The 25,137-nt window shown below is 32.8% G+C and overlaps 3 protein-coding genes and 1 pseudogene across 4 annotated transcripts; 3 read left to right on the forward strand and 1 right to left on the reverse strand.

Moving 5' to 3' along the window:
- The first annotated feature begins 3,222 nt into the window (after positions 1–3,222).
- LOC149514412 (uncharacterized) lies at positions 3,223–3,819 on the forward strand. The gene has a single exon (XM_089744966.1). The coding sequence runs from the start codon at positions 3,223–3,225 to the stop codon at positions 3,817–3,819; it is 597 nt and encodes a 198-aa protein (XP_089601092.1).
- A 5,559-nt stretch (positions 3,820–9,378) lies between these two features.
- Positions 9,379–12,243, forward strand: LOC111298627 (serine carboxypeptidase-like 34). Its single transcript, XM_089745316.1, has 10 exons — positions 9,379–9,685; positions 9,976–10,083; positions 10,217–10,312; positions 10,395–10,487; positions 10,609–10,697; positions 10,784–11,071; positions 11,154–11,284; positions 11,369–11,461; positions 11,557–11,665; positions 11,793–12,243. The coding sequence occupies exons 1-10, from the start codon at positions 9,379–9,381 to the stop codon at positions 11,940–11,942; spliced, it is 1,464 nt and encodes a 487-aa protein (XP_089601442.1). The 3' UTR covers positions 11,943–12,243.
- A 49-nt stretch (positions 12,244–12,292) lies between these two features.
- LOC111298628 (porphobilinogen deaminase, chloroplastic-like) lies at positions 12,293–14,905 on the reverse strand (annotated as a pseudogene). The gene is made up of 6 exons (XR_016328657.1): positions 14,567–14,905; positions 14,015–14,404; positions 13,822–13,901; positions 13,532–13,736; positions 12,844–13,050; positions 12,293–12,723 (listed from the first exon to the last, which is right to left on the reverse strand). The product of XR_016328657.1 is annotated as a porphobilinogen deaminase, chloroplastic-like (transcript).
- Positions 14,906–16,769: 1,864 nt separating this feature from the next.
- On the forward strand, positions 16,770–19,057 carry LOC111294303 (thioredoxin-like protein YLS8). The gene is made up of 2 exons (XM_022887569.2): positions 16,770–16,942; positions 18,556–19,057. The coding sequence occupies exons 1-2, from the start codon at positions 16,823–16,825 to the stop codon at positions 18,862–18,864; spliced, it is 429 nt and encodes a 142-aa protein (XP_022743304.1). The 5' UTR covers positions 16,770–16,822; the 3' UTR covers positions 18,865–19,057.
- The last annotated feature ends 6,080 nt before the right edge of the window (positions 19,058–25,137 follow it).

Consider the following 25,137-nt stretch of genomic DNA (forward strand, 5'->3'; position numbering starts at 1 on the left):
AACTTTCTCTCAAATTTCATAAATCATATTTCGTTCAAATAAATATGTAAATTCATGATTTTCAAGATGATGTCTTCAATTTTAATTGGTGTTTTTAAAAACATAATTAAAACAAGCTTAAGATGAGATCATACAAGGTAAGTAGTCTTATTTTTAATAGTCCCTGTATCCCTCTCACTATTCATTTCAATTGCTTTAAGGGTTCTTAAATGGACATATATATAAATATATATATATATATATATCAATTTTTTTTTTTGCTTCCGCCTAAACCATTTCCTTCTCTCTAAAGCTTCTGTTATTGTCTATATTTTCAGAGCATTAATTTGATATAATTAAGGAATATTATAGTTCAATTATATATATATATATAAGCAAATTAAATGAACTAATTATTCACTACTCCTTCATTTCTATTAAGAATAATGACTCAAATTTCATAAGAGATTTATTTGGAATTGATCAGATATTACTTGATAGACAAGAAGACTTACAAAAGAAGAATTAAAAAAAAAAAGATTCTTAATAAGTAAGTTTGATTTGCAAGAGAAAAATTTTAAGAGAAAAGATATTCTTAATAGGCAAGTTTGTATGGTTATAAATAGGTGAAGTCTCTACAGGGTTAAGCATGAGAAAAAGATGTAAAAGAGTTGTAGGGTTTTATGGGATAGACATCCCATAAGAATATTGAGGCTTTACATCTTATGGGTGTATATGTTTGTTTGTGAGTGGACTAGAGGAGACTGAGAGGATCCACATAGGCATGATGTATGGGTGCATATGGGTATATGTTTGGTTGTGTTGAAAGAATGCACATGGGATGTATTTGTTTGGGTTGAGAATACTCTATAAAACTATAGGAGATTGAAAGGGTCTATGGGTATTAGTTATGAGTGTTTGATTTGATTTGATGTATGTTTGTAATTTTCTATGACTAGTGTATCTTATTTCTCATCCGTGGATATATGTTAGTTGGATCGAATCACGTTAAATTACTGTCTCTTATGTAATTAATTGATTGTTTGATTATGCTTTTGTTGGTGTGATTGGATTGAGGTTTTTTAGCCCAATAAGTGATATTAGAGCTGTGGTGATCCCCAACAAGTGATATTAGAGCCGAAGGTTCAAGACATGAGAAAAGCTGAAGGTTCAAGACGTGGAAGGAGTTGATGGTTTGAGACATGAGAAGAGGTAAGTTCAGAGGAACTTAATTCAAGAGAAGAGTTCAAGTTCAGAGGATTGGTTTGCGTGAAGCATGAAAACACACAAGAAAAGATGATTGTGAGACTTTTATTACAAGTGGAGCCAAGCATGTCTAACACGAAGATAGATAATTTGATGAAATTTGAGTCAAGATGAAGATTATTAGAAATAATGACTCAAATCCCATAAGAAATTTGTTTGAGATTGGTCAGATATTACTTGATGGATAAGAAAACTTGCAAAAGAAGAATTCTAAAAGAAAAGAGGATTTTTAATAGGTAAGTTTGGCTTGCAAGAGAATAATTCTAAAAAGAAAGTGATTCTTAATAGGCAAGTTTATATGGTTATAAATAGATGAAGTTTCTACAAAGTTAGGCATGAAAAAAAGATGTAAGCGAGTTGTAAGATTTTGTGGGATAGACACCCCATAAGAGTATTAGGGCTTTACATCTTATGGGTGTGTATGTTTGTTTGTGAGTGGACTAAAGGAGACTGAGAAGGTCTACATAGGCATGATGTATGAGTGCATATGTATATGTATTTAGTTGTGTTGAAAGGATGTTCATGTGATATGTTTGTTTAGGTTGAGAATACTCTATAGAACTATAAGAGATTGAGAAGGTCCATGGGTATTAGTTATGAGTGTTTGATTTGATTTTATGTATGTTTATAATTTTTTATAACTAGTGGATTTTATTTTTCATCGGTAGACGTAGGTCAATTGGATTTAATTACGTTAAATTACTGTTTCTTGTGTGATTCATTAATTATTTGATTATACTTTCATTGATATGATTGGATTAAAACTTTTTAACTCAATAAATGATATCAAAACTGTGATGATTCCCGACAAATTCGCCATCCAATTGGAGGACTGTTTGGATATATATTGTAAACCTAGCCGATGAATGCTGGAATGAAATGCTCAATTACTTTAAAATTTGGTACAGTGGATCCTTTGCGTCCGAGGCTTTAATGTACTTGCAGCCCTTTCCAACATCCTATTATACGTGTTCATCGTCATTGTTACTTGCTTTAATAGCTTTCAGAATTAATCCATACATTGAACTAATGGTAGCATATAATTACAATGTAAGCACAATAATTATAGTTAAAGATATTTGAATTAATTAATTTATTTAAATTCAGGTTCGAGATTGGAGGATTAGATATATCCGAAGGATTGACTGACATTTGCAACAGTGGCCACCAAATTCCTACTTATTCTCTTCAACTCATTATTATTACAGAGTTTCTGGGTAACCAGAAGCTGCCATCCCTCGCTTTTATACTCAGCTTATGACTCTATTTTTTCAAACTCTCCTTCTTCCCCATGAATTTTAGTAAGTTTCATTTGTTTTACTTTTTGATGCATGAATTCATTAATCTGTTTACTTGTTCTCTTGACTGAAAATTGTTGTCCAATTCATCTGAATTGAAATTTTTTTTAACTCTATTCTATTTATTATTTATTATTTTAAAAAATCACATGATAAAAGTATTTCAATAGAATTAGAATTATTTTTTTTATTTATAAATTAAATAAATCTTATCAATATTTTATAATAAAATTATTTAAAATGATAATTTAATAATATAATGAATAAAAATTATATGTGAATATAACAACTGAATCAAAGTGGAAAAGTCGAGAGTATGAACGAAGGAAACAGGAACACCGCTCTCGCTGGAGAAGAAACGGCAGACTACAAGGATCATCACGTGAAGTGCAGTAACGCTGAAGCACAACCTAGTGGAGGTGATAACAGAGTGAAGATCTCCTATAAGGATTCACTGTTGGGGGGAAGCTATGGAACTTATTCTGAGACAGAAGAACCTCAAGATGTGGATATGGAGGAGGATTCGGATGATGATGAAACCCAAGATAAAGAAGGAAATGTAGAGGGGGAACTCCATATTTCGTTGAGCAGTGTAGAGCGCAAACGAATCTGGGAGAGATGAGTTCACTCCCTGATTGTGAAAGTCTTTGGGCGTACTAGTGGATATAAATATTTGGCAATGAAGATTGAACAGTCATGGAAACTCGAAGAAAGACCATGCATAGTTGACCTAGGCCATGATTACTTTCTCTTAAAATTTCAGCTGATAGAAGACTATAATTATGTGCTCAAAGGAGGCCCCTGGTTTATTGGGGGACACTTTCTAACTATAAGAAGGTGGGAACCTAACTTTAGGGCATCTGAGGCAACATTTTCATCAGTAGCGGTGTGGCTGAGGCTGCCAGAGCTCCTAGTTGAATATTTTGATTTAGAAATTCTTAAAAAGATTGGCAGGCATATAGGAACTTTGCATCGTGTGGATGGGCATACATTGGCAGGGGAAATGGGGAGATATGCAAGGATATGTGTCCAACTAAACTTGGATAAGCCACTCTCCCAGTTCATTAAGGTTGAAGTCAAAAGGCAAGTCATTGTTTACGAGAGCATTGGAACTTTACGTTTTAAGTGTGGTAGGTTGGGCCACCGGAAGGATTTTTGCCCTGAGGTGCGACTAGAGAACCTTGTTTGTCCTATCATCGGGGATCAAAAGCCACTTCCTCCGACACCTAAGGATACTCAGCAGAAGGGTCAAGACGAAGAAGGATTCGGGCCATAGATGGTGGTTCAAAAAAATAAAGAATCGTACTAAAGCAACCACCAATGATCCAACGGGCAAAAGGAACAACCAACAAATTTTACCCCCAAGCCAGAAGGCTCGGTTGCCTGTTGAGGTGAATCAAGACGTCCAAAACAAGCAAATTTTAGACTTGTCAGGTCTAAAGGAGATACAGGCCACTCAATCCATAAGTGTGGGGAAAGGGAAGAAATTGGAGACAAAATGGGTGACCATAAAAAAAGTGGACATTCAAGACCAGGGGAAGATGAAAAAACCTTCCTTTATCACGAGGAATGGTACTGAGGGGTGTGCAGCAGGAATTAATTGTTCTGATAAAGGTGTCAATAAGAGTGAAATGACCTTTGAGAATTTGAGGTTAACACAAAATGTGCATTTGGAAAGGAAAAACCCTATACCTACCATTTCCATGCAAAACCAAAACACGTCATCTGTCACCACGCCCATATATGGGGACTTGGATAAGCTCTCAGACAACTACAAACTATCCCTAGTAAAAGGAAACAACTATTCAAGCTCCAGTGGAACAGAACCAAGCTTAGAAGATGTTCAACCCTGCAATCTACTGCAATAGGCGCAACCTTTGGCAGCATACGTGCAACAACAGAGCGGGTAATCAACGAACCCATTTTGGCTTGACAAGAAGGAGGAGAAGGGAGGCAAACCTGAGGGCAAGGGGGTCCCTGAACAATTTACCAAATCAGATAATGGACCATCAACAGAGACAAGCAAGTTAGCAAAATCAAAGACTTAAATCTCAGATTTTTCCTTTGGACTTAAGGCACATTCCATTCATATTCAGAGCTCAGGGCTTGACCGGGATCGCCTTCGAAAGTCAACCTTGCCCAGAGGCAGAAGTAGAAGCCCGACTCTAGAAGGTAGAAGACAACTTCCAATAAACAGAAATAGAAGAGAAAACTTTCTCTGCGCTGCTACAAACCAGTCCAGGATTCAGAGGCGTCAAACTCAATACCATTCAAAGAAGTTTCCTGGAGAGAAGAGAGGTTGACCCCACCTATATGGATCCCATCGATCCAAGAGACTTTTTCTGGCTCAACATCCGATAGAAGTTATGATGAACAATATACGTGAGAGGGTGATGAAAGTAAGAACAAGCCAAATGGTTCAACAATTTCGAATATGCGTAAGCTCCTCTATATTGCTAGAGGAAGAATTTCTAGTACACAAGGTAAAGATGTACACCAAGCTGAAGAGAGTAATGCATGAGAGGACACAGAGGGAGATACAGGTAATCCCACAATTCCAGAGACTAGCAATGAGCCACCACACCATCTAATCACATCCTATGTCTATTTTACTATGGAACTGTAGGGGAGCGAGACACCTTGAATTTTTTCGCACGGCCAGAGAACTTGTGGTAATGCATGGGCCAAAGATCATGGTCATCATAGAAATTTGGATTCAAGGGAGGAGGTTCGTTCGATCATTGATAGGCTACCTTTTGATGTCTGGAAAGATACTGTCACAATTGGATTCAAAGGAGGAATTTGGGTCCTTTGGCGATCGAACCTGGTCGACATAAGTGAAGTGTCTGCAACAGAGTAGAAGATTCACGCCACTGTGCGGGTAAGAACCTCCAATTTAACTTGGTTACTTTCAGCTATCTATGCTAGCCCTAGGTTTCATGAACGTAAATTGTTGTGGGAAAATTTACAAACTATTGCTGCCCAGCATGATTCCCCATGACTAGTGGTAGGGGATTTCAATGATGTTATTAGGAATAAGGATAAGAGAGGAGGAGCATCTGTGTCGTGGGCAAGGTCGAGGGCCTTGCATGAGTGCCTCAACAATTGTAAACTTATTGACCTTAGGTTTGTGGGACCAAGATTCACATGGTCAAATCATAGAGGGATTAGGGATCTAATTCAAGAACGCATTGACATGGCTTTCGCAAACACCTCGTGGTGCCTTAACTTCCCTGAGGCTTGTGTTAAACATCTGGCCAAAACACACTCGGATCACTGCCTTATCTTGATTAAGTTCAAGGAAGTGACATTGAAGCATGGTCCTAAACCTTTTCGCATACAAAAAATGTGGTTTGACCACAAAGAGTTCATTTCGCTTGTCCAGTATAGTTGGAATCAAGAAAACGGTTCTTTAGCTTCCACTGTCGATGTCCTTAGGAAAAATATTCAGGAATGGAATAAAAATTCCTATGGAAACGTGGGAATCGAGAAAGCTTTAAAGGTCTCCTCAAACCAATTCCTATTAGACTTGCAAAAAATTTTGATTGACGATTACAAACAGCTTCTCAAGACTGAGGAGGATATATGGGCTCTGAAATTCACGGTAAGTTGGCTCACTGACGGTGATAGGAACACAAGGTTCTTTCATGCATCAACCATGACAAGAAAGAAGATTCAATCGAATTATGGGTCTAGAGGATCATGAGGGCAAATGGAATATTAAGCCCAGTAGCATGAGACAAATAGTGCAAAAACATTTTTATGATCTTTATACGACGACGCAGACAGAAAGAAGTTGGCGGTATGAGGATAGGCCGAGACAAATCGTTCAACTCTCACAGCAGGACAAGGAGGAACTCCTTACACCATTTTTAGAACTTGAAATCCAGAAAACGGTGTGGTCCTTTAAAGCTTTCAAAGCCCCAGGCCAGACAGACTATATCCTTATTTTTTTCAACGATGATGGAATATTGTGAAGGGAAAGGTTTGTGAGATAATCAAAGGCATTTTTTAAGCCAGGTCAATACCTGAGTCCCTTAATGATATACTTATATCTTTGATTCCCAAGATGGCTAGCCCATCATGCATTGACCAATTCAAATTTATTAGTCTGTGCATTACCACCTATAAAATTGTTACAAAGATTATGGTCCAGAGGCTCTCAGGCCATTTCTCAATAAAATCATATCTTCTTTCCAGACCAGCTTTGTACCAGAAAGGAAAGGTTATGATAACTGCATTATTGTCCAAGAAATGGTTCATGCTTTTAAAAAAAGTAAAGCAAAAAAGAGGCCAATGGCGGTCAAACTAGATCTGGAAAAATCTTTTGATAGACTTGAGTGGAGTTCAGTAGAAAGGTTTTGTCTTTATTCGACGTGCCTACATCCTTGATTAATCTCATCATGAGCTGCATCTCATCCTCTTCTTAGTGCTTTTGAATGGAGGAATGCTCGAAAGCTTTAAACCTTCAAAGGGCATAAGGTAGGGGAACCCTTTATCCCCGTACTTATTCATCATGTGTATGGAATTTCTTAGCTTGAGAATTTTGGAAACATGCGAAGAAAAGAGATGGTTAACTTGTAAACCATTTAGAAATGGCCTGCTTTTTTCCCATGTTATCTTCGCGGATGACATAATTCTTTTTAGAAAGGCAGATAGGGGTACTATTGAAGCAATAAAGGAGATGCTCAGTTCCTTCTGTATTGAATCTGGCCAGAAGATCAATCTCAACAAGTTACATATTTTTTTCACGACCAACACTAGCCACAGTCATAGGGAAAATGCAACAAATACCTTACAAATCCGCGAAACTAAAGATTTGGGTAGATACTTAGGGTTTCCCCTTCATAAGGGTCGGGTTAGTAAACATGAGTATTCCTTTATCATTGATAAAGTTAGGGCCAAGTTGACAGGATGGAAGGTGGGCTTGCTATCTCCTGCAGAAAGACTATTGTTGATCAAATCTGTTATGCTAATGATCTCGTCCTATTACATGCAGTGTTGTACACTAACCTCAAGTGTTTGCAAGGAACTCGATAAAATGAATAGAAATTTTTTATGAGGAGACTCAAAGCAGAAGAAGAAAATACACCTCCTAAATTGGAAGGAAATAACTAAGAATAAAGACGAGGGTGGACTAGGATTAAGGGATGCCAAGATATAGAACCAAGCCCAACTAACTAAGTTGGTATAGAGGTTTATCCATCACAAGGAGGAACCCTGAGCCCTAACCATTCAAGCCAAGTGTATGAGTAGTGCGAATAATCAAAAACCAAAATAGAACCCCTCAATAACATGGAGAGCAATGAAGTGGACAGGTCCTGTCTTCGAAAGAGGTCTTGGTTGGGTTATCCAAAATAGGGCAAACACCAGTTTTTGTTATGACAAATGGATGAGGGGTTGAAACAATACGATCTCTGGTCTAGAGACCCTTTAACAGAAATGAGGAAGGAATCAAGGTCAAAGAAATTCTACATTTTTTTCATCTTCAGGGGAGTGTGATCTTCTTCCAATTACTACCGCCGGTAATGAAGGCTATGAGAGCTATTCCTACTCAGTTATATGGACACAGAGAGGACAAACCTTATTGGATAGCTGCTTCACATGGAGAATTTACTACCTGCGCAGCTTACGATCTTATAAAAGGAAAAAGTGGTAGTGCTAGGAAAACTGAATGGAATTGGATTTGGAGATTGAAGGTTCTACCTAAACTCCAATTTTTTGTCTGGCAATGTATGCATGAGATTTAACCTACGAAAGTTTTTCTCATGCAACGTGGAATAAATGTTCAAAATAGCTGCATGTTATGTGGCTAAGGGCAGGAGGACATTCATCACCTTTTACATGAATGCCAGTAGACCAAGCAAGTATGGAGGAATCGAGGGGAGGTTGCGGGCTTGTCTTTGGGTGGCGATTTTTGGGATTGGGTCCAACTTAACGCTACTAACAATAGAAGATCGAAACACCATTCTATTCCCTGGGGCTTGTTATTCGTCCATATCATGTGGGAAGTTTGGCTGGAGAGAAACCATAAGACTTTCAAGGGGAGCAGCAAAAGGGTGGATGTAGTCAAGCATACGATTGAGAAAGCGAGGGAATTTTATGCCTTGAACCAGAGACGGGAGAAACGTCCAAGTCTCTTTCGTTCCTGTTAAATGGAAACCACCTGAATGCGGACATTTTAAACTAAACACCGATGGGTCCTCTATAAGAAATCCAGGGAGAGCAGAGGCTGGCACCATCATTAGAGACCATACAGGAAAATGGGTGGCTGGCTCTGAAAGATTTATAGGATATGGAACGAATACGTTCGCTGAATTATGGGCTCTTAGGGATGGGTTAATGTTGGCCAAACAACTAAATATTTCTAACCTGGATGTGGAAATAGATGTTGTTGCTGTCATTTCTTTGATAAAAAACCAATCCACTCCTAACCTGTGTTTGCAACCTTTAATCGATGATTGCAGGAAGTTGCTGCAAGGAATTAGTTGCTGTGAAGTCATGCATACCTTCAAGGAGGGTAACACTTGCGTTGATGCGTTGGCTTGTTTTGGTATTGACTGCTTTGCAACTTTTGAATATTATGAAAACCATTTTGTGTTGTTTCAAGACCCTCCTGTTTTTATTTTGAACCTGCTTGCTGATGATGCAGCAGAGAGAACTTTGTACCGTACTATTTTATGATCTTTATTTAGTTCCAGTTTCCTACCAAAAAAAAAATTGTGAATATCTTCTTCTCTCTATATATATGCACATGCACATATCGTAAGACGACAGGGTAGAGATAAGTAGGTACATATATCTAGCAAGAGAGGAAGAAATGGGAGGGTCTCCAATGGCTTCCAATGCAGCTGTTTCTATGAGTTTTCTTTTTCTTTTGCTTAGTACAAGCCTAGCTATAGCTAGATTAAGTGTCATTACTGAAGGATTTTGGCAAGGTGGAAAGCTGAGCCACGATGTTTTGGCTCGACAACAAGCCGACAGGGTCATCAAGCTTCCAGGTCAGCCTTTGGGGGTGGACTTCAAGCAATATGCAGGGTACGTTACAGTGAATGAGAGTCATGGAAGAGCATTGTTCTATAGGTTTTTCGAAGCCACAAGCAAACCTGAAAAACAACCTCTCCTCCTCTGGCTCAACGGAGGTGTAACTTCAAAAATCCCAGAGTTTTCTGAATTGCTTGCTTCGGGTTTCAATGGTTGCCACTGGCATCTTGTCCAATTTTATTATTCGAAGAAAATCTATGTTTTGTTTTAAAAAGCTAAGTTTTTGATATCCCACTGTTTGACCAAAGATAGTTTTTCAAGTTAAAAATTGATAACCTTAATTGATGCACAAAATTTGGTGCATGCACGTGCATATGTTGGAAAATGTGTAAATTCGTTAACATAATATGATCAATTTTTATGAAATCTTAAATGAATTAAATTCCAGGTCCTGGATGTTCCTCAATTGGATATGGAGAAGCAGAGGAGCTGGGGCCTTTCTTCCCTCAGAAAGACATACCAACGCTAAAGCTCAACCCTTATACATGGAACAAAGGTATATGAAAACAACCATTTGAGACATGAAAATAGTTTTATGTTTGATGAACTATTATTTTGGTTAACAAAATTTTAATTTAGAAGAAAATAGAAATCATAAATAAATTCTATTATTTTGTTTTCTCATCCAGCTGCCAACTTGTTGTTTCTTGAATCCCCCGTTGGTGTTGGGTTTTCTTATGCCAACACTAGCAGTGATCTCGAGGAAATTGGTGATTCAATTACAGGTAAAAATAATCCTTTTAATGCAACAAAATTTCTGAGATAACCTCATTTCCTGATCATTCTCCTGCTTTCTTGGATGATTAGCTAAGGATTCCTATGCATTTCTTGTCAACCGGATCAAAAGATTCCCACAGTTCAAATCCCATGACTTCTACATTGCTGGAGAAAGCTATGCTGGTATGACAAATTTTCCCTTACACTACCATATTTTCATCGTTCACAATTCCCTCTATTTTCTCTTTTTTTTTCCTGGTTTTTCTCTGATTCTTCATCCTCCCTTGTGTGATGAATTTTTCAGGGCACTATGTTCCACAGCTCGCCGAGGTCATTTTTGACAGCAACAAGCATATTTCCAAGGCAGATTACATAAATCTAAAGGGATTTATGGTAGGGATTTAATTGCACTAACATTCTTTCCCGTAATTAGATTTTGTTTTGGACACGTTCGTATGCAAATGAACTTTAATGCACAGATTGGGAATGCATTGTTGGACCATGAAACGGATCAAAAAGGAATGGTCGATTATGCATGGCATCATGCAGTGATGTCTGATCGAGTTTACCACAATATTAAAATCAAATGTAACTTCAGCAGTGAACAGCCAACTCAGGATTGCAACAAAGCCCTCAATGATTACTTTGAAGTGAACAGAATCATTGACATGTACAGCTTGTATACTCCCAGTTGTGTTAGTAACTGCAGCAGTAGCGGACAACGCCCGGCGATTCAAGGCATCGCTCCTCAGATGTTGTCCAAATTTGTAAGTTCTTCAGCAACTAATAAAAATCAGGACCAGTTCAAATTGAATCAGGTCTAAACCAGTTAAATCTGATTTTCTACAGGATGGATGGCACAGGAGACCAGCAGGATACGGTGCATCAGACTACACCCAGATTTATTTAAACAGGCCTGATGTTCCAAAAGCACTTCATGCCAACGTAACCAAAATGTCCTATCCATGGACTCATTGCAGGTATTAAATTCATTACCATTTACCAAATATCAACTCTAAGCTTTAGTATATATGTAATGCTGGAGCCTTGTCCTCTGTCTACAGTGACATTATCTCAATTTGGAAGGATGCACCAGTATCTATGCTTCCTACAATTAAAAAACTTAGTGCTGGAGGCATTCGGATATGGGTTTTCAGGTAAACTCTTACCAATAATAATATTTTAAAAATCAACTTTCTGCTTGAACTTTTGAATGCAGACGTTTTATTTATCCCTTTTTTAATATTTGCAGCGGAGATACCGATGGGAGAATTCCAGTTACTTCCATCAGATTAACCCTGAAAAAGCTTGGATTGAAAACAATCGAAGAATGGACACCGTGGTACACCAACAAACAACAGGTGATGCTTTGTCCTCTGCCTGTCTCCATTCTCCAGTTGTTTCACTCGAAAATATATAATCAGTATCCTTCTTTAAATGATACAAACTTAAGAATTTTTTTTTTTGGGTTCCGTTCCAATGTCACAGGTTGGTGGGCTGACGATTGAGTATGATGGGCTTATGTTTGTCACCATTAGTCGAGCTGGTCATGAAGTTCCAACTTTTAAACCTAGGCAGGCTCTTCAACTAGTTTGGCATTTCCTGGCCAATAAGAAATTGCCACCTAAACCATTTTAGTCATTATTGCATGCATTTTTTCTTGGTTCTTTTCACAGGCGGATGAATTGGAAGAAACTTTATGATTAGTTATTTTGTAACAAACAATAGTTGTAGCATCTGTCAGGATACTTGGCTTGAAATTTGTACAGCTTGGTTTTCTTCTATGGCAGAAATTGAAGCACCAGTATCAGATGCACATCAATTAACAAACTGATGAGTTTTCCAAGTCTATACGTTTGAAATTTCTGCCATTTTCAGTTTTTTAAAAGAAAATTGTAAAAATAAAAGAAATAGACAAGGACATGACATAGATAAAAAATTGTTTTCGTTGTCGGGGCTTGAACCCAGGTCTTTTCCTAATCCACTAGATTACGAAAGATATTTGAAATTTTATTGGTGTAGATCAAAGCCACTATTATGGATTGGAGCTAGTAAATTCAAAACCCCAAATCAAATCTTAGTACATTACCCGAGCCAGTATTAGTATAATTAAAATTACAAGAAAAATCTAACCTTCTTACATCCCTCGCCAAAAATTCTCTCTTTCCGAACCAAATAATAGCTATTCCTAGAATTACAACAAATAAAGGCTCAGAAGAATGAATGAACTTGATGGACACAAATCCTACAAGTTAAACCAGAAGCCTTGAGCTTTCCTCGTTTATCCCGCATTATTGTTAAATTACTCAAAAATCAAAGAAGCCCGGACCTGCCCTAGAAAGAAGATCCTTCCTGGCATCCTTCCCCATCATAACCACATCTTCAGAAACGTATGGGCCTTTTCTTGAAGTTTCAAGCACTGAAATATATATAAATAGAGAAGAAATGACAAAGTTAGAGGAAAAACAAATAATACTATTCTCATAACAGAAAGAAGATGAATAGAGATTTAGGTAATGTTAGAGCGCGATGATCATACCATTTGTTCCATCAGGAGAAGCCACCAATCCTTTAAATGTCTTTGTATGCATAGCCAGCAATAGGAGTACGGCAAAACCCATTCAATGATCATACCATTTGTTCCATCAGGAGAAGCCACCAATCCTTTAAATGTCTTTGTATGCATGGCCCTCACATGCAACTGCCAGTCGTTTTTCATCTGATTTAATGAAGCTAGGTAACTGGCCTATAAATTAGAACCAACCAAATCAAAGGAAGAAAAACAATAGAGGATTATAAGAGGCTTAGAGAATCACAACTTACAATAAAATTTTCAAGATTAAATCAGACATGGAAGACATAAATCACTGGAGAAACTTTAATTCACAGACATCCAGAGCTTATTCAATTGCCCAAACTACACATTAGATGACTATCTAAGCCAAGGCGAAAATAAGTTATCTAAAATTAACAGCGGGATCATCTAATCTTCTATGAAATAAACATTAACTCTAACTATAAAACTTCTTGAGCCAATGGTTCTTTTGTTTTTTTTTTCCCCGTGAATTTTGTTGGTGCCATCACTCGTTATCTGATTATCAGAATTCAGAACTCTAAAGTACCATCTTTTCTCTGTTTTTAAGCTCTTTGTGGCCGAGGTAAAAAAATAACTCCAGGGTGTGATAGGAATTTGAGGTCAGCATAAATCAAACAAAAGTAAAACATACCATTTTTTCATCATGCTTCGACATGCAATTCCAATAGCCCCCTATGCAACAGCTGGAAGCATTTCATCAATTGAAAGAACAGAAGTAACATTTCTGTCATGCTCAAGCGTCTGAGTCCAGCTAATGCCAATAAAATTGCTTGGACCACCCCTTTGTTAGGTTTTCTTAACCGTGTTTGTACATTGCCCTGGAAATTATCCTCCACCTACAAAATGGCATAGAAAATTATTACTAATTCAGAATAGGAAAAACAAAAGCAATTTTGTATGTTTCAATTCTAAGATTCATGCCTTGTTCACCATGGCTGCAACATCGACATTTTAAATGCAATGCAGCACCACTAAATCCTACTTTTTAGAAACAGAGTCACCTGAGATAAGATCAACAACAGATGGAAAGTTATATTTCCAACAAAGGGAATCTTCAATAACTGTGCTAGTTCTTCTAAGAATATTATAAGATGACACAGGAAAGTAACTTAACTTGAGCGATGCACATCTGTGGAATTTTTCTGATTTTCTTCTAAGTGATGCAGTACCAACAACACTCCCAGCAGGGAGCTCGGCCAAGGAAGATGCACTCAAGCAAATAAATGCAGCACGAACATCCTCACGCTGCAGGTTGCAAGGTAGAATTGTCGTAGGAACGTCCTTCATTGAGTGGACAGCAATGTCAATATCACCATTTATTAAAGCCTCATCTATTTCTCTTGTGAACAATCCTTTCCCACCAATGTCTGCAAGTAGCTGACTCATTATTTTATCACCAGTTGTTTTTATTACAAAAATTTTGATAGACCCTTCTTCAGCTAGTTCCGGATGGGAAGCCATGAGTTTGTCACGTGTCTCATGAGCTTGAGCGATTGCTAACGGGCTTTATTCAAACAAATTAGAAAAAAGACCACTTTCCAGCATTATAATCCAACCCATCGGAATTCAAGAACCAACGGCATCAGTGATCCACATTACTGAGCAACAATTCAGAAACACATTTCAGGAAAAAAGAAAAAGAAAAAACAAAAGGCAAAGAAAGTACCTTCCTCTAGTACCAATTCTGAGAAGGTCAACTTCTGTCTTGGCAACGGAAGCTTTTATGATCCAAAAAACTCTGCCTTTTCTTTGAATCGAGAAGGGCTTGAGTGTTGAGATGTTGGAGAGGGGTCCCAAGAACAGAAGCAGAGCCACCGCCACAAAAATTGACTAGACCGCCGTGGTTTGTACATAAAGGAGAAGTTAGCGTCTCCATCGGCAGCTTGAAAATTCAATAGGGGAGGGAAGAAGAAGAAGAAAGATTAAATTGGGTTTCAAGGGATTTTTGTTTGTTAGTTGTCTGTTAGAAAAAAAAAAAAAAAAGGAGTTGGGTTGAGAACGGCTACACAGTGGATAGGATTCATCAAACATTTTTTCTTGGTAAATTATTCATCAAATATTTTTTAATTCACCTAATAAATATTTGGGTTAAATATAAAAATACTCTTATACTATATATTTTTTTTATCAGTTTAATACTTAAAAAAATATAATTTTAAATTTTAAATTTTCATTTTCATTTTCATTTTCATTTTCATTTCATCATCTACTTTAATATTTTAGACTAATTCTATTAATTAATTTATTGATATGATATAAATATCCAATAAAATTTTGAAATGTGTTAAAAAAATTCAGTAAATACTTTATCATCAATTGTCATATTAGTATTAAAAAAATTTTAAAAAATTATAAGAAATTTAAAAAAATATTTTTAAATTTATAAAAAATAAAAATATGAAGATATAAAAATTCAAATAAATATCAAAATTTTAGTAAAAATAAAAAAATAAAAAAGTTTTGAAAAAAAGGAAATTTTAATAAAAAAAATTCTACTAAAATTCTAAAATGTTTTATTAATAATAGAATAAAATCTAAAACTTTTTGAAAAAATTTGGAAAATTTTTTAAAATTTGAAATTTTAAAAATTTTAAAAAATATGAAGTATTCTAAAAAATTTTTAAAAATTTAAAAATTTCTCAAAATTTAAAAATTTAAAAATTTAATAAAATTCCAAAAAATTAAAAAAATATATCAAAATTAAAAAATATATAAAAAATAAAATCTTAAGATTTAAAACATTGAAAACTTTTTACAATTTTTAAAAAGTTTTTAGATTTTTTTGAAAAAAAAATTATATTTTTATATTTTTAAGTTTTATGAATTTTTTTTGAATTTAAAGAAAATTTTGTTTTTATTAAAATTTTCATTTGTTTGAATTTTTTGAGATTTTATAAAATTTTGAGATTTTTTTAATTTTTAATTTTTAAATTTTAATAATTTTTTATTTTAAAAAAATAGTTTTTAATTTTTTATAATTTTAAAAAATATTTTAGATTTTTAAAAAATTTTTTAAAACTTTTTATAATTTTTAAAGTTTTAAAAATTTTCTTTTAATATTGATATGACAATTGATGATACGTCATTAATTGAATCTTTTTTATATATGATAGTATATTATTAGATGTTGATGTTACGTTAACAAATTGACTAGTAGCATTAGTTTTAGGTGTCAAAATAGATAATGAAATGAAAGGTGAAATACTAAATTAATAGTTTTATATTTTTAGTTGTCAAATTAACAAAAAATTTTGTGACAATATATCTTTTTCATGCTTATAAATATAAACAGAATTTTGTAATAATTTTGTTTTGTTTTGGAGATAATTTATTCTATAAGCTTTAAGAAATTAAGAAGGAAGAAATAAGAAATAAACTATGAATTAGCAATTGCAGCAAAAGATTATTACTTTGACAATCTAAGTAAAGTGATGAAAGAAATTTGTAAGCTAAACTTATTAAACAAAATCATGCACTTTGGATTTGGCTATGAATGAAAGAACAAGAGGATCCAAGCAGGTGATTAGAAGGCTAAATTTTGAAAGGGATATTGACAAAATAATTTTTAGATTTTACCGGTAGAGTATTTTTTTTTTAATTAAAAATGAACTCTTATAAGTTTTTGTTATTTGGGTGTTTATGTAATTGTCCAAATTTTATTATGTAATTGTTATTATGAGGCGGAATGTTCAAATCTAAAATTGGTAGTTTGGAACTGAATAAGGCTAAAAATCAAGTACTTGGATGAAATTTATCCAATAATCAATATGGTAGCTATGATTGGCCAAAAAATTCTATGGTAGCAATATCACGTGGCGTTGCGTATGGCCGACGCATTGCGTATTTACTGAAATTTCAAAATGTCCGGTTTACAAATTAGGGATTTGAGACAAACTTTAGAGAGCAAAAAGGTGATCCAAAGATGTCGTATTTGCTACCACACCTGCACTCAGGATGGGCTGTAGATCAGGCCATCCTGGCCGAGGAAGAGCGTCTCGTCGTCATCCGATTTGGCCACGACTGGGATGAAACCTGCATGCAGGTACACGTACACCCCACACCACAGCCTTCTCCTCTCTCTCTCTCTCTCTCTCTCTCTCTCTCTCTCTCTCTCTTCATCGCTTTTGTTCTGAATTTTACTTTGACCAGGGTAATTTCTTGCCCTTCATGGCTTTTCTTGTTCATAATATTAATTTCAGGTTTCATCACTAGAATTTGAAATTTTTAATCAAATTTGGCAGAGAGCATGATTGATTAAGAATCTCTGTTAGAACATTGATTATTTCTATCTCATAATAAGCAGCTAATCATTTTCGATACTGTAAAAATCGAGACTTTCACAGCTTCTATAGGTCTTTCTACTATACTAGTAATATTAGGCTGGTTTCCTTCAAATGCCTTAATTTACCCTTGTAGACCTTCTTTGGCAATTTTTCAACAAGAGCCCTGCCCTGAGCCTAGTCTTCAATCCCTTGAGCTGATAGCGAGCACCCTTTCTTGCTTTCTTTGAAGCATGCATTGGTCACAATGATCACTTGGTTAGGAGCTACTTGATAAGTGCTCCTCACTTAGCTCTCCTCCTGCTAATGCAAATACCCTAATCTTGGTTCTTAACGATATGTCTCCTGCCCCTGTTTGGTGAACTTGTCTGTAGGTGGCCAGTAAGTTAGTTTCTTTTTAAGTTTTTTTCTAAGTAGAATGTGAGATATCTATTAAGTTACTTATCCGTCATTCTTTCCCAGTTTTGATCCCTCATGAAATTACTCATAAATTTCAATGCGACGTGAACTATTTTATGAATGAATTAATTCTTAGTTATTGTGATTCAAATTTAAAATATTTGGACATAAAACCAAAACTGATAGTATCATCATTTAGTGTTTCAATAGGAACATGTCTTGTATTTTTCAATTGTCATCTTCTGCTGAGATTGGGTTTAGCTGATTAGGAAGTTAGAATCTTCTCCAAGTGAGCAAAAAGGAAAGAGAGATAGAGCTTTAGAGAAGGTCTGACTGTTTTACCGTCATCTTCTTATTGAGCCCAATGGTTTAGCTTAGTAGGAAGTTGGAATCTTCTCCAAGCGAGCAAAAGGGAAAGATGAAGAGCTTTCAACAATGACTTACTGTTTTATATTCTGAAGCATTGTGTCAATTACCATTCTATAATTTCCACTTTTTCACTTAAATTGAATGACAATGAAGTAGTCAGTAAGTTCTGTTGCACTTTCTAGTAACATTCCAGCTTTCTACTAATTTGGTTTATGCCCTCTGGTCAAGTCCTTAAGGACGGAACTTGTTACCTTAATTGGATGAGAGTTATACATGGAAGCTGTTCCACAATGGCTCCAAATGGTTTTTTAGGTTGTGCTTATTGACATAATAGAGAAAGGGTTTTGTCTTGCTAATAACTGGGTCGTTACCTTTGGGCGTGTGTATGCATGTGGATGGACTTTAATAGTTTTTTGATAGGAACTTTACCTTTTTTTCTTTGTTTCTATAGACTCCCGCATATCAGTAAACTTCATTTTCTATCTTTATTTATTCAATATGAAATGAATGCTTTAGTATTGACTTGCTTTTCCTTCCTCTGGAAAGAAAAGTGTGCTGTTGTTGTTGTGCTTAATGGGCAATTAGTTAATTGATTTATGTTTTTCAGATGGATGAGGTGCTTGCTTCGGTTGCTGAAACGATAAAAAATTTTGCCGTGATTTATCTTGTGGACATAACAGAAGTGCCTGATTTTAACACAATGTATGAGCTGTACGATCCATCCACGGTCATGTTCTTCTTCAGAAACAAACACATTATGATTGACCTTGGCACTGGAAATAACAACAAGATTAACTGGGCTCTGAAGGACAAGCAGGAGTTTATAGACATTGTTGAGACTGTGTACCGTGGAGCAAGGAAGGGTCGTGGTCTGGTAATTGCTCCAAAAGATTACTCTACTAAGTACCGCTACTGAATATTCTTGCAAGCTGTAGGTGATCAGGAAGATTTATGGTCATCTTTTGCAAATTTGATGCAGTACTATTTCATTTTAAACTGTTTAGATGTGAATGCAATTGCAATGCTTGTATGAATGTGGAGGATACTTGACCTGAGAGTAAAATTTGAGAGGAAAATTTGAAACATATATTTTATGTGCTTTTTATGCATGTTTGCCAGTACAGCATCTTGCACTTAAGACATTTGAGTGTTGCACTGCTACCAAAACTATGGTATGTTAAAACGCAGGTTCTGTTGTTGCCGGTGAATATTAGGCTGATGCATGGTATAAAGTTATGTGCATACGTGAAAATAAGTTGGAAATCTTATTGGTGTGCAGTCACGTCTGTGTGCAAGCTTCCATCATAGCTTTTGATGCATGTGTGCAATTGTCATGTATAAAATAAATATATGTGGTATTATTCGTGTCTTATTCTGTATAAAATTATTGCGTAGACAATAACTGGCTTATTGTGGAGTTTTTGATAATCAAACATAATAAATCTTAATCAAATTGATATTTAATTGGTTATGAACTACTTTAACTCAATTTCTATTATATTTAAATCATTTGGATAGTCATCCCTACTTTTTAAACTTTGACTCGATTCTATTTTGGTCCATCAACTTTAAAAAGTTTTAATCATATCCTTAATTATCTAACATTGTCTTATTTTGATTTTTCTGATAATTGACAGCAAATGTTAGTTGGTATAATGTGATGATATCAGCTAGCATATTACATGATAGATAAAAGATTAAAGATGAAATTATTTTAAAATTTTATATATTTCATACATGTGCTGTAAAATATTATATTTATATTTATATTTATAGTTGCTTTTTTTTTTTGTTATAATATAACTTATTAGATAGATTTTTGTTTTAAAAAAAAATTCAAAACTTAAAATTAAGTTAAAAATTTCAAGTTCTTTTTTTTAAAAAAATTCAATACATTTTAAAAACAAAAAAAGTATTAAAAAATTATTTTACTTATTAGTCACAATAAAATATATTACTTTCTATCCAAAAAATTTTATTTTTAAAATATAAAATATCATTTATTTTTTTCTTTTTAAATATATTTTGCAAAATACATTTTATAAAAAAGAAAAAATAAAAATGTTTTAAATTATGTTTTTTGTTTTATATGAATATAAAGTTTTTATATTTTTAAATAACTTAATAATCTATTTTTAAAAATGATTTGAAAATTTTTACATAATATTTTAATATAATATAGAATTTTTATTTAATTTTTTAAACCGATATAAAAATTTTTATTTAATTTTTTAAAATGTTATGTAATGTTAAGAAAATTATTTTGAAATTTTCAACATACATTTAATTTTTTAAAAATTTATTTTCTATTAAAAATGTTATTTTATTGATAAATCATATCATAATAAAAATTTAAAAATATTTTAAATTATAATATTTTATAAAATATATTTGAAATATATAAAAATTAATTTTTTTGAATTATTTTTATCCTTTCCTTTATTATTTTTTATAAAATACATTTGAAAAAGGAAAATAACATATATTTAATATTTTAAAAATTTTATATTTTATGGGTAGAAAATAATTTTTTATTATGATTTATGAGTAAAATAATATTTTTAATAGAAAACAAATTTTTTAAAAAATGATATTGAAGTTTTTAAAAAATAATTTGAATTTTTAAATTAATTTTAATTTTTTAAAAAATATTTTTTGTTAAAAACAAAAATATAACTAATAAATTATATTACAACAAAAATATAAAAATATAATTTTTAATTTAATATTTTATAAAAAATGTATAAAATTTATAAAAATTTTGAGATAGTTTTATTTTTGGTCAAAAACTTTAAGAAAACTCTATTTTGGTCTCTCATTTATCATGTGAGATTATAGTTGATGTCATCACGTGGTGCTAGTTGGTAATTGTCATCAATTTAGATGGTTTTATAAATGAAAGGGCCAAAATAAAATAATTTTGGGTGATTAAGGATCTGATTAGAACTTTTTAAAGTTTAGTGACCAAAATAAAATTTGAGTTAAAGTTTAGAGACTAAAGGTGCTATTAACTCTAAAAAAAATGATGAAGATGAGATGGAATGTGAGATTAATTTTGGTGAGATTAAAAATAATAACAAAGATGAGAGTAGTTATTGTAGTTGTGAAATTAATTATTGTACTGAGGATATTAAAATCAATAGTTGAGTATGTCTTTCGATGTAAAAGATCATCAATACTTGGATACGTGTCTTGGTGTAAAAGTAACGATTGTAATGAGATGAATTTAGTGAAAAAAATGATTATTAAAGATATTAGAACAAAAATTTTATTTAATAAAAATTTAAATTATTTAACATTTACAAAATGAATAAATTATTAAAAACTAATAAATTATTTTTAAATAAAATAATAATTTTGTTAATAAATAATTTAAAAGTAATAAAAATAGTAATGAAAAATTAATAAAATTTTATTACATTAAATAAATTAATGTATTTCATAATTTGTAAATAAAAAATTAAAATGAAAAAATAAAAAGAAAAAAAATTAAATTATAAGGATATTGTTATCTTTATAATATAAAATTGGTAATCGGAGCTTAGCTTTGCCTGGTTTTTTATATTAATTTATAATATATTATTGAATTAATATTTGATTAAGTTAAAAGTTAGAGTAATATATGCAATAAACATAAAGTAATACTTTGAGAGAAAGCTAAAAGTTTTCTTAAAGCAATTGTAAAACTAGGCAGAAAATAGTATATGTATAAAGTAATATATGCAATAATGACATGAACATACATTCAAAAGCTTTCTTTATGAAACTTACATTCAAAAACAAAATGAAACTCACGGTGGGGTCTAACAACAAATGGGAAATCCAAATTCTCATGAACCTTTAAAATTTTTTTTTTTGGTTGGGATTATTCTCACAAAATAACCCACCAAAACTATACAAAGTACCAAAAAAAAAAGTTCTTTACCAATTGATGCTCCTTATCAAATGTTGTTAAGAGCTTTGTTCTATGTGATTTCAATGATAGACAATCTAGTTATAAAAGAATTTGTTGAATTTTCAACTGTTAAACATGGATGCTTAATTATAAGAGAATTACATCTTGTTTAAACTATTATGAATTTGTTCCAATGACAATATCAACAACATTGAGTCTCATAAATAGTAACAAATAGAAGCTAGCTTGGTAGATAAGATAAATTACAAAATGGACTCAAAGACCAGTTAAAACATTAAAGCAATCAGACGCAGGGCTGAAAAGATAAGAAATCATCCTTAAAAGAGCTCACCTTAGATTAAAACAACACTAAAAGAGAAGCCAATAACTAATCTAAATACTAACAAACAATCAAAATCAAAATTCACCTTAAACTTAAATGCAATAATACTTGAAACAATCCTTGTAGTTGTGAAGCATTGAATAACCAACAGGAGAACTAATTTTGAACATAGTTGGAACATAATTAGAGATGGTTTGAGAATTTAATCACTAAAGCTCAACATGATGTGAATTGCAAGAGATTTAGGATTTGTGTCATTTGGTTCAAAATCATCGATTAAAGGGCCCTATTTATGGTGATTTATGACAAATTGGTAAGCCATTACTAATGTCAATGCCTGCATTGAAAAACACAAAATAGTTCAATTTTTAATGATAACAATTACATTATATCATCTACTAGACATTACAACCAACATTAACATGACAAAAAAAGTGGATAAAAGCCATGAAATTGGGGGCTTACTATGTGATCATGGTTAATAAGAGCATAAATACTAGTGCTGATAATGGTTTTTCATAGAGTACAATTCAATGGTGGATTAGATGTGTTCTTGAACCTAAATGGAACAACAATGATAGGTAAACCTATAAGATTTTTCATGTAAACTTGCTCTCAATCAGTTACATTATCAATGAATGCGTCAACAGCAAAACTTTCTTTTACCTTTTAAATTAACTTTACCTAAGCTCTTTGTGCTTGTGGACATACTTTCAAATAATGAATAAATAGAAATAACTCCATGAAAAATGGTGACCTTTTTATAGAATTTGTCGAGGTAGTTCTTATTTATCTTTGTTCTAAATCTCCATGTTTTGAAGCTCAAAATTAAAAGTAAAAAAAGTTTGTGTCTTCCAATAGCTCATAAAAAAATGTGTTTAAAAGGTATATGGATTCATTGATCTTAACTAGCATATAATTTACAGTTGAAATTACACGTGCACGACATAACTTAATAGGCCATTGATCTTGAACTTCATAATCATCATCTTTCGCAGAGCATTATCGTTCATCAAAATGGGCTAACATGTCAACATCCATGATGAAATTTAGGATACTTTGAATAAAGTCCACAGTGTAATTTAGTTTGAAAGGAATCACCTTAACACTTTTTAATTCAAGCACATGAGCAACTTGATTTTAGAATAATCAGACTTTAAGATTACATTATATTAAAGTTCTCTCTAAGTAAAAATATAATATTGCAGTTCAATCAATTAAAAAAACAATGAATTCATAGTAATCATGACTTAGGTAATTATAGTTTAGTCACAAGTTTATGAAATAACACCTATTTGTTAACATCTTCAAAATAACCAACTGTAAGCTTTGTGATGTCAATTGAGAATGGATTATCAAAGAGAATAATCATCTGAATCTTTTTCTCTAATGGAATTTAGAACAACCTCACAATCTTCAGCATTTCTATAGAATAAACCAAGCTTATTCTATTAAAAAGATAGAATATAAAAGTTATTAAAAATTTACCCTTAGAGCAGAAAGTGGTGGTTGGATACTACTTTAACTTAAAAGGGGATGTCTTCTATGGAGTGATATTACCAAGCTTTTTGATATGCTTATTATACCAGTTCGGCCAATTGTGCCAAAAGTTGGCTACAGTGTTGTCACACCATACCGAGCAACAAGGTAAGTAATGGAACTAGCTATTTTTAAACCAATCACAAATGGAACCATACCTAAAACGTGAATTTAATTTCTTAGATGGAGATGCCTAAATTTCATAGAAAAAGAAAAGTCATCTATGGTATAATTTGCTCTTGTTATTAACCAAAATAGTTCTAGATCTATTTGCACACTTATAGATAGACTATAGCAATGCATACATTCTTGTCAATCCCACTACAATTGAGGGACTTATATAGGTAACCTTTTCATATACAAACATTGGACTTATTTTTAATGTTAGGTATCACTAATATGTTGTAATTTTTAATTACTAATCTGAAACAATATCAGATATACAATATCTATATGCCACATACTTCTATTAAAAATAACATCTTAAATAAGCAATTTGCAATCCAAAGCAAGAACCTCACAATAATACACTACTTGCTTCTATTAAAAATAAACATGCTGTGACAATTTATGTTCTTCACGTAATAAAATCTCATAACACAACCATAACCATTTAATCTGAAATAAATCATATAAAAATACATTGAATTGAAAATAAAACATATCAAAGAAAACAAAAAAATTACAAACAGATCAAAACAAAACAAAAACCAAACAAATCCCACTAATTTCATGATAATAAATTTGCTAGAGTGAAAACATATAGGTAAATTTTTATAAAAGGAAAACATAATAAAATAGGGAATAGAAATATTAGAACAAGTTTTATTTAATCACCTGTACAAAGGGCTTTAAAATTTTTAGTAGTCTTGAGAGCAATATCGGGAAAAAGCTGAAAAATAAAAAAAAATTGATAAATACATGCAAAAAGATAATATAAACGAAAACCGAATGTATGGTAATTCAAAACAAAAACAAAAAGATGAACAACAATATAAAAAAATGTGAACTCTTGTTGTCTATCACATGTCATTCATTACAATACCTCAAAATCATCTTTTCAACAAAATCAGCATCTATTGACACATCCATAAAATTTAAAGGATTATTCTTCTTTGCCATCTTAGCTCACTAAAATCACAACTCAAACCAGTATAATAAAAAATCTTATCAAACAAAAAGATGATAGAATTAGTAGATTAAAATGAATTTTAGCTCATAGTAAATTAAATCACATGTCAATAACCAAAAATGACTTACACCTATTCTATCATTAAAGCATTCCCAAACTTGCCAATCTTTATCAAAGTATGTAGTAAAGCATAATGTATCATTTCAATCTATTATTTTTAAAAGATTAGTCAAGAAATCATGATTTTGCATAAATAAAATGTATCAAAATTAATTTTAAC

Source organism: Durio zibethinus, chromosome 16 (assembly GCF_047325235.1).
Source record: "Durio zibethinus cultivar Kanyao isolate XHJ-2024 chromosome 16, ASM4732523v1, whole genome shotgun sequence".
Classification (NCBI taxonomy): Eukaryota; Viridiplantae; Streptophyta; class Magnoliopsida; order Malvales; family Malvaceae; genus Durio; species Durio zibethinus.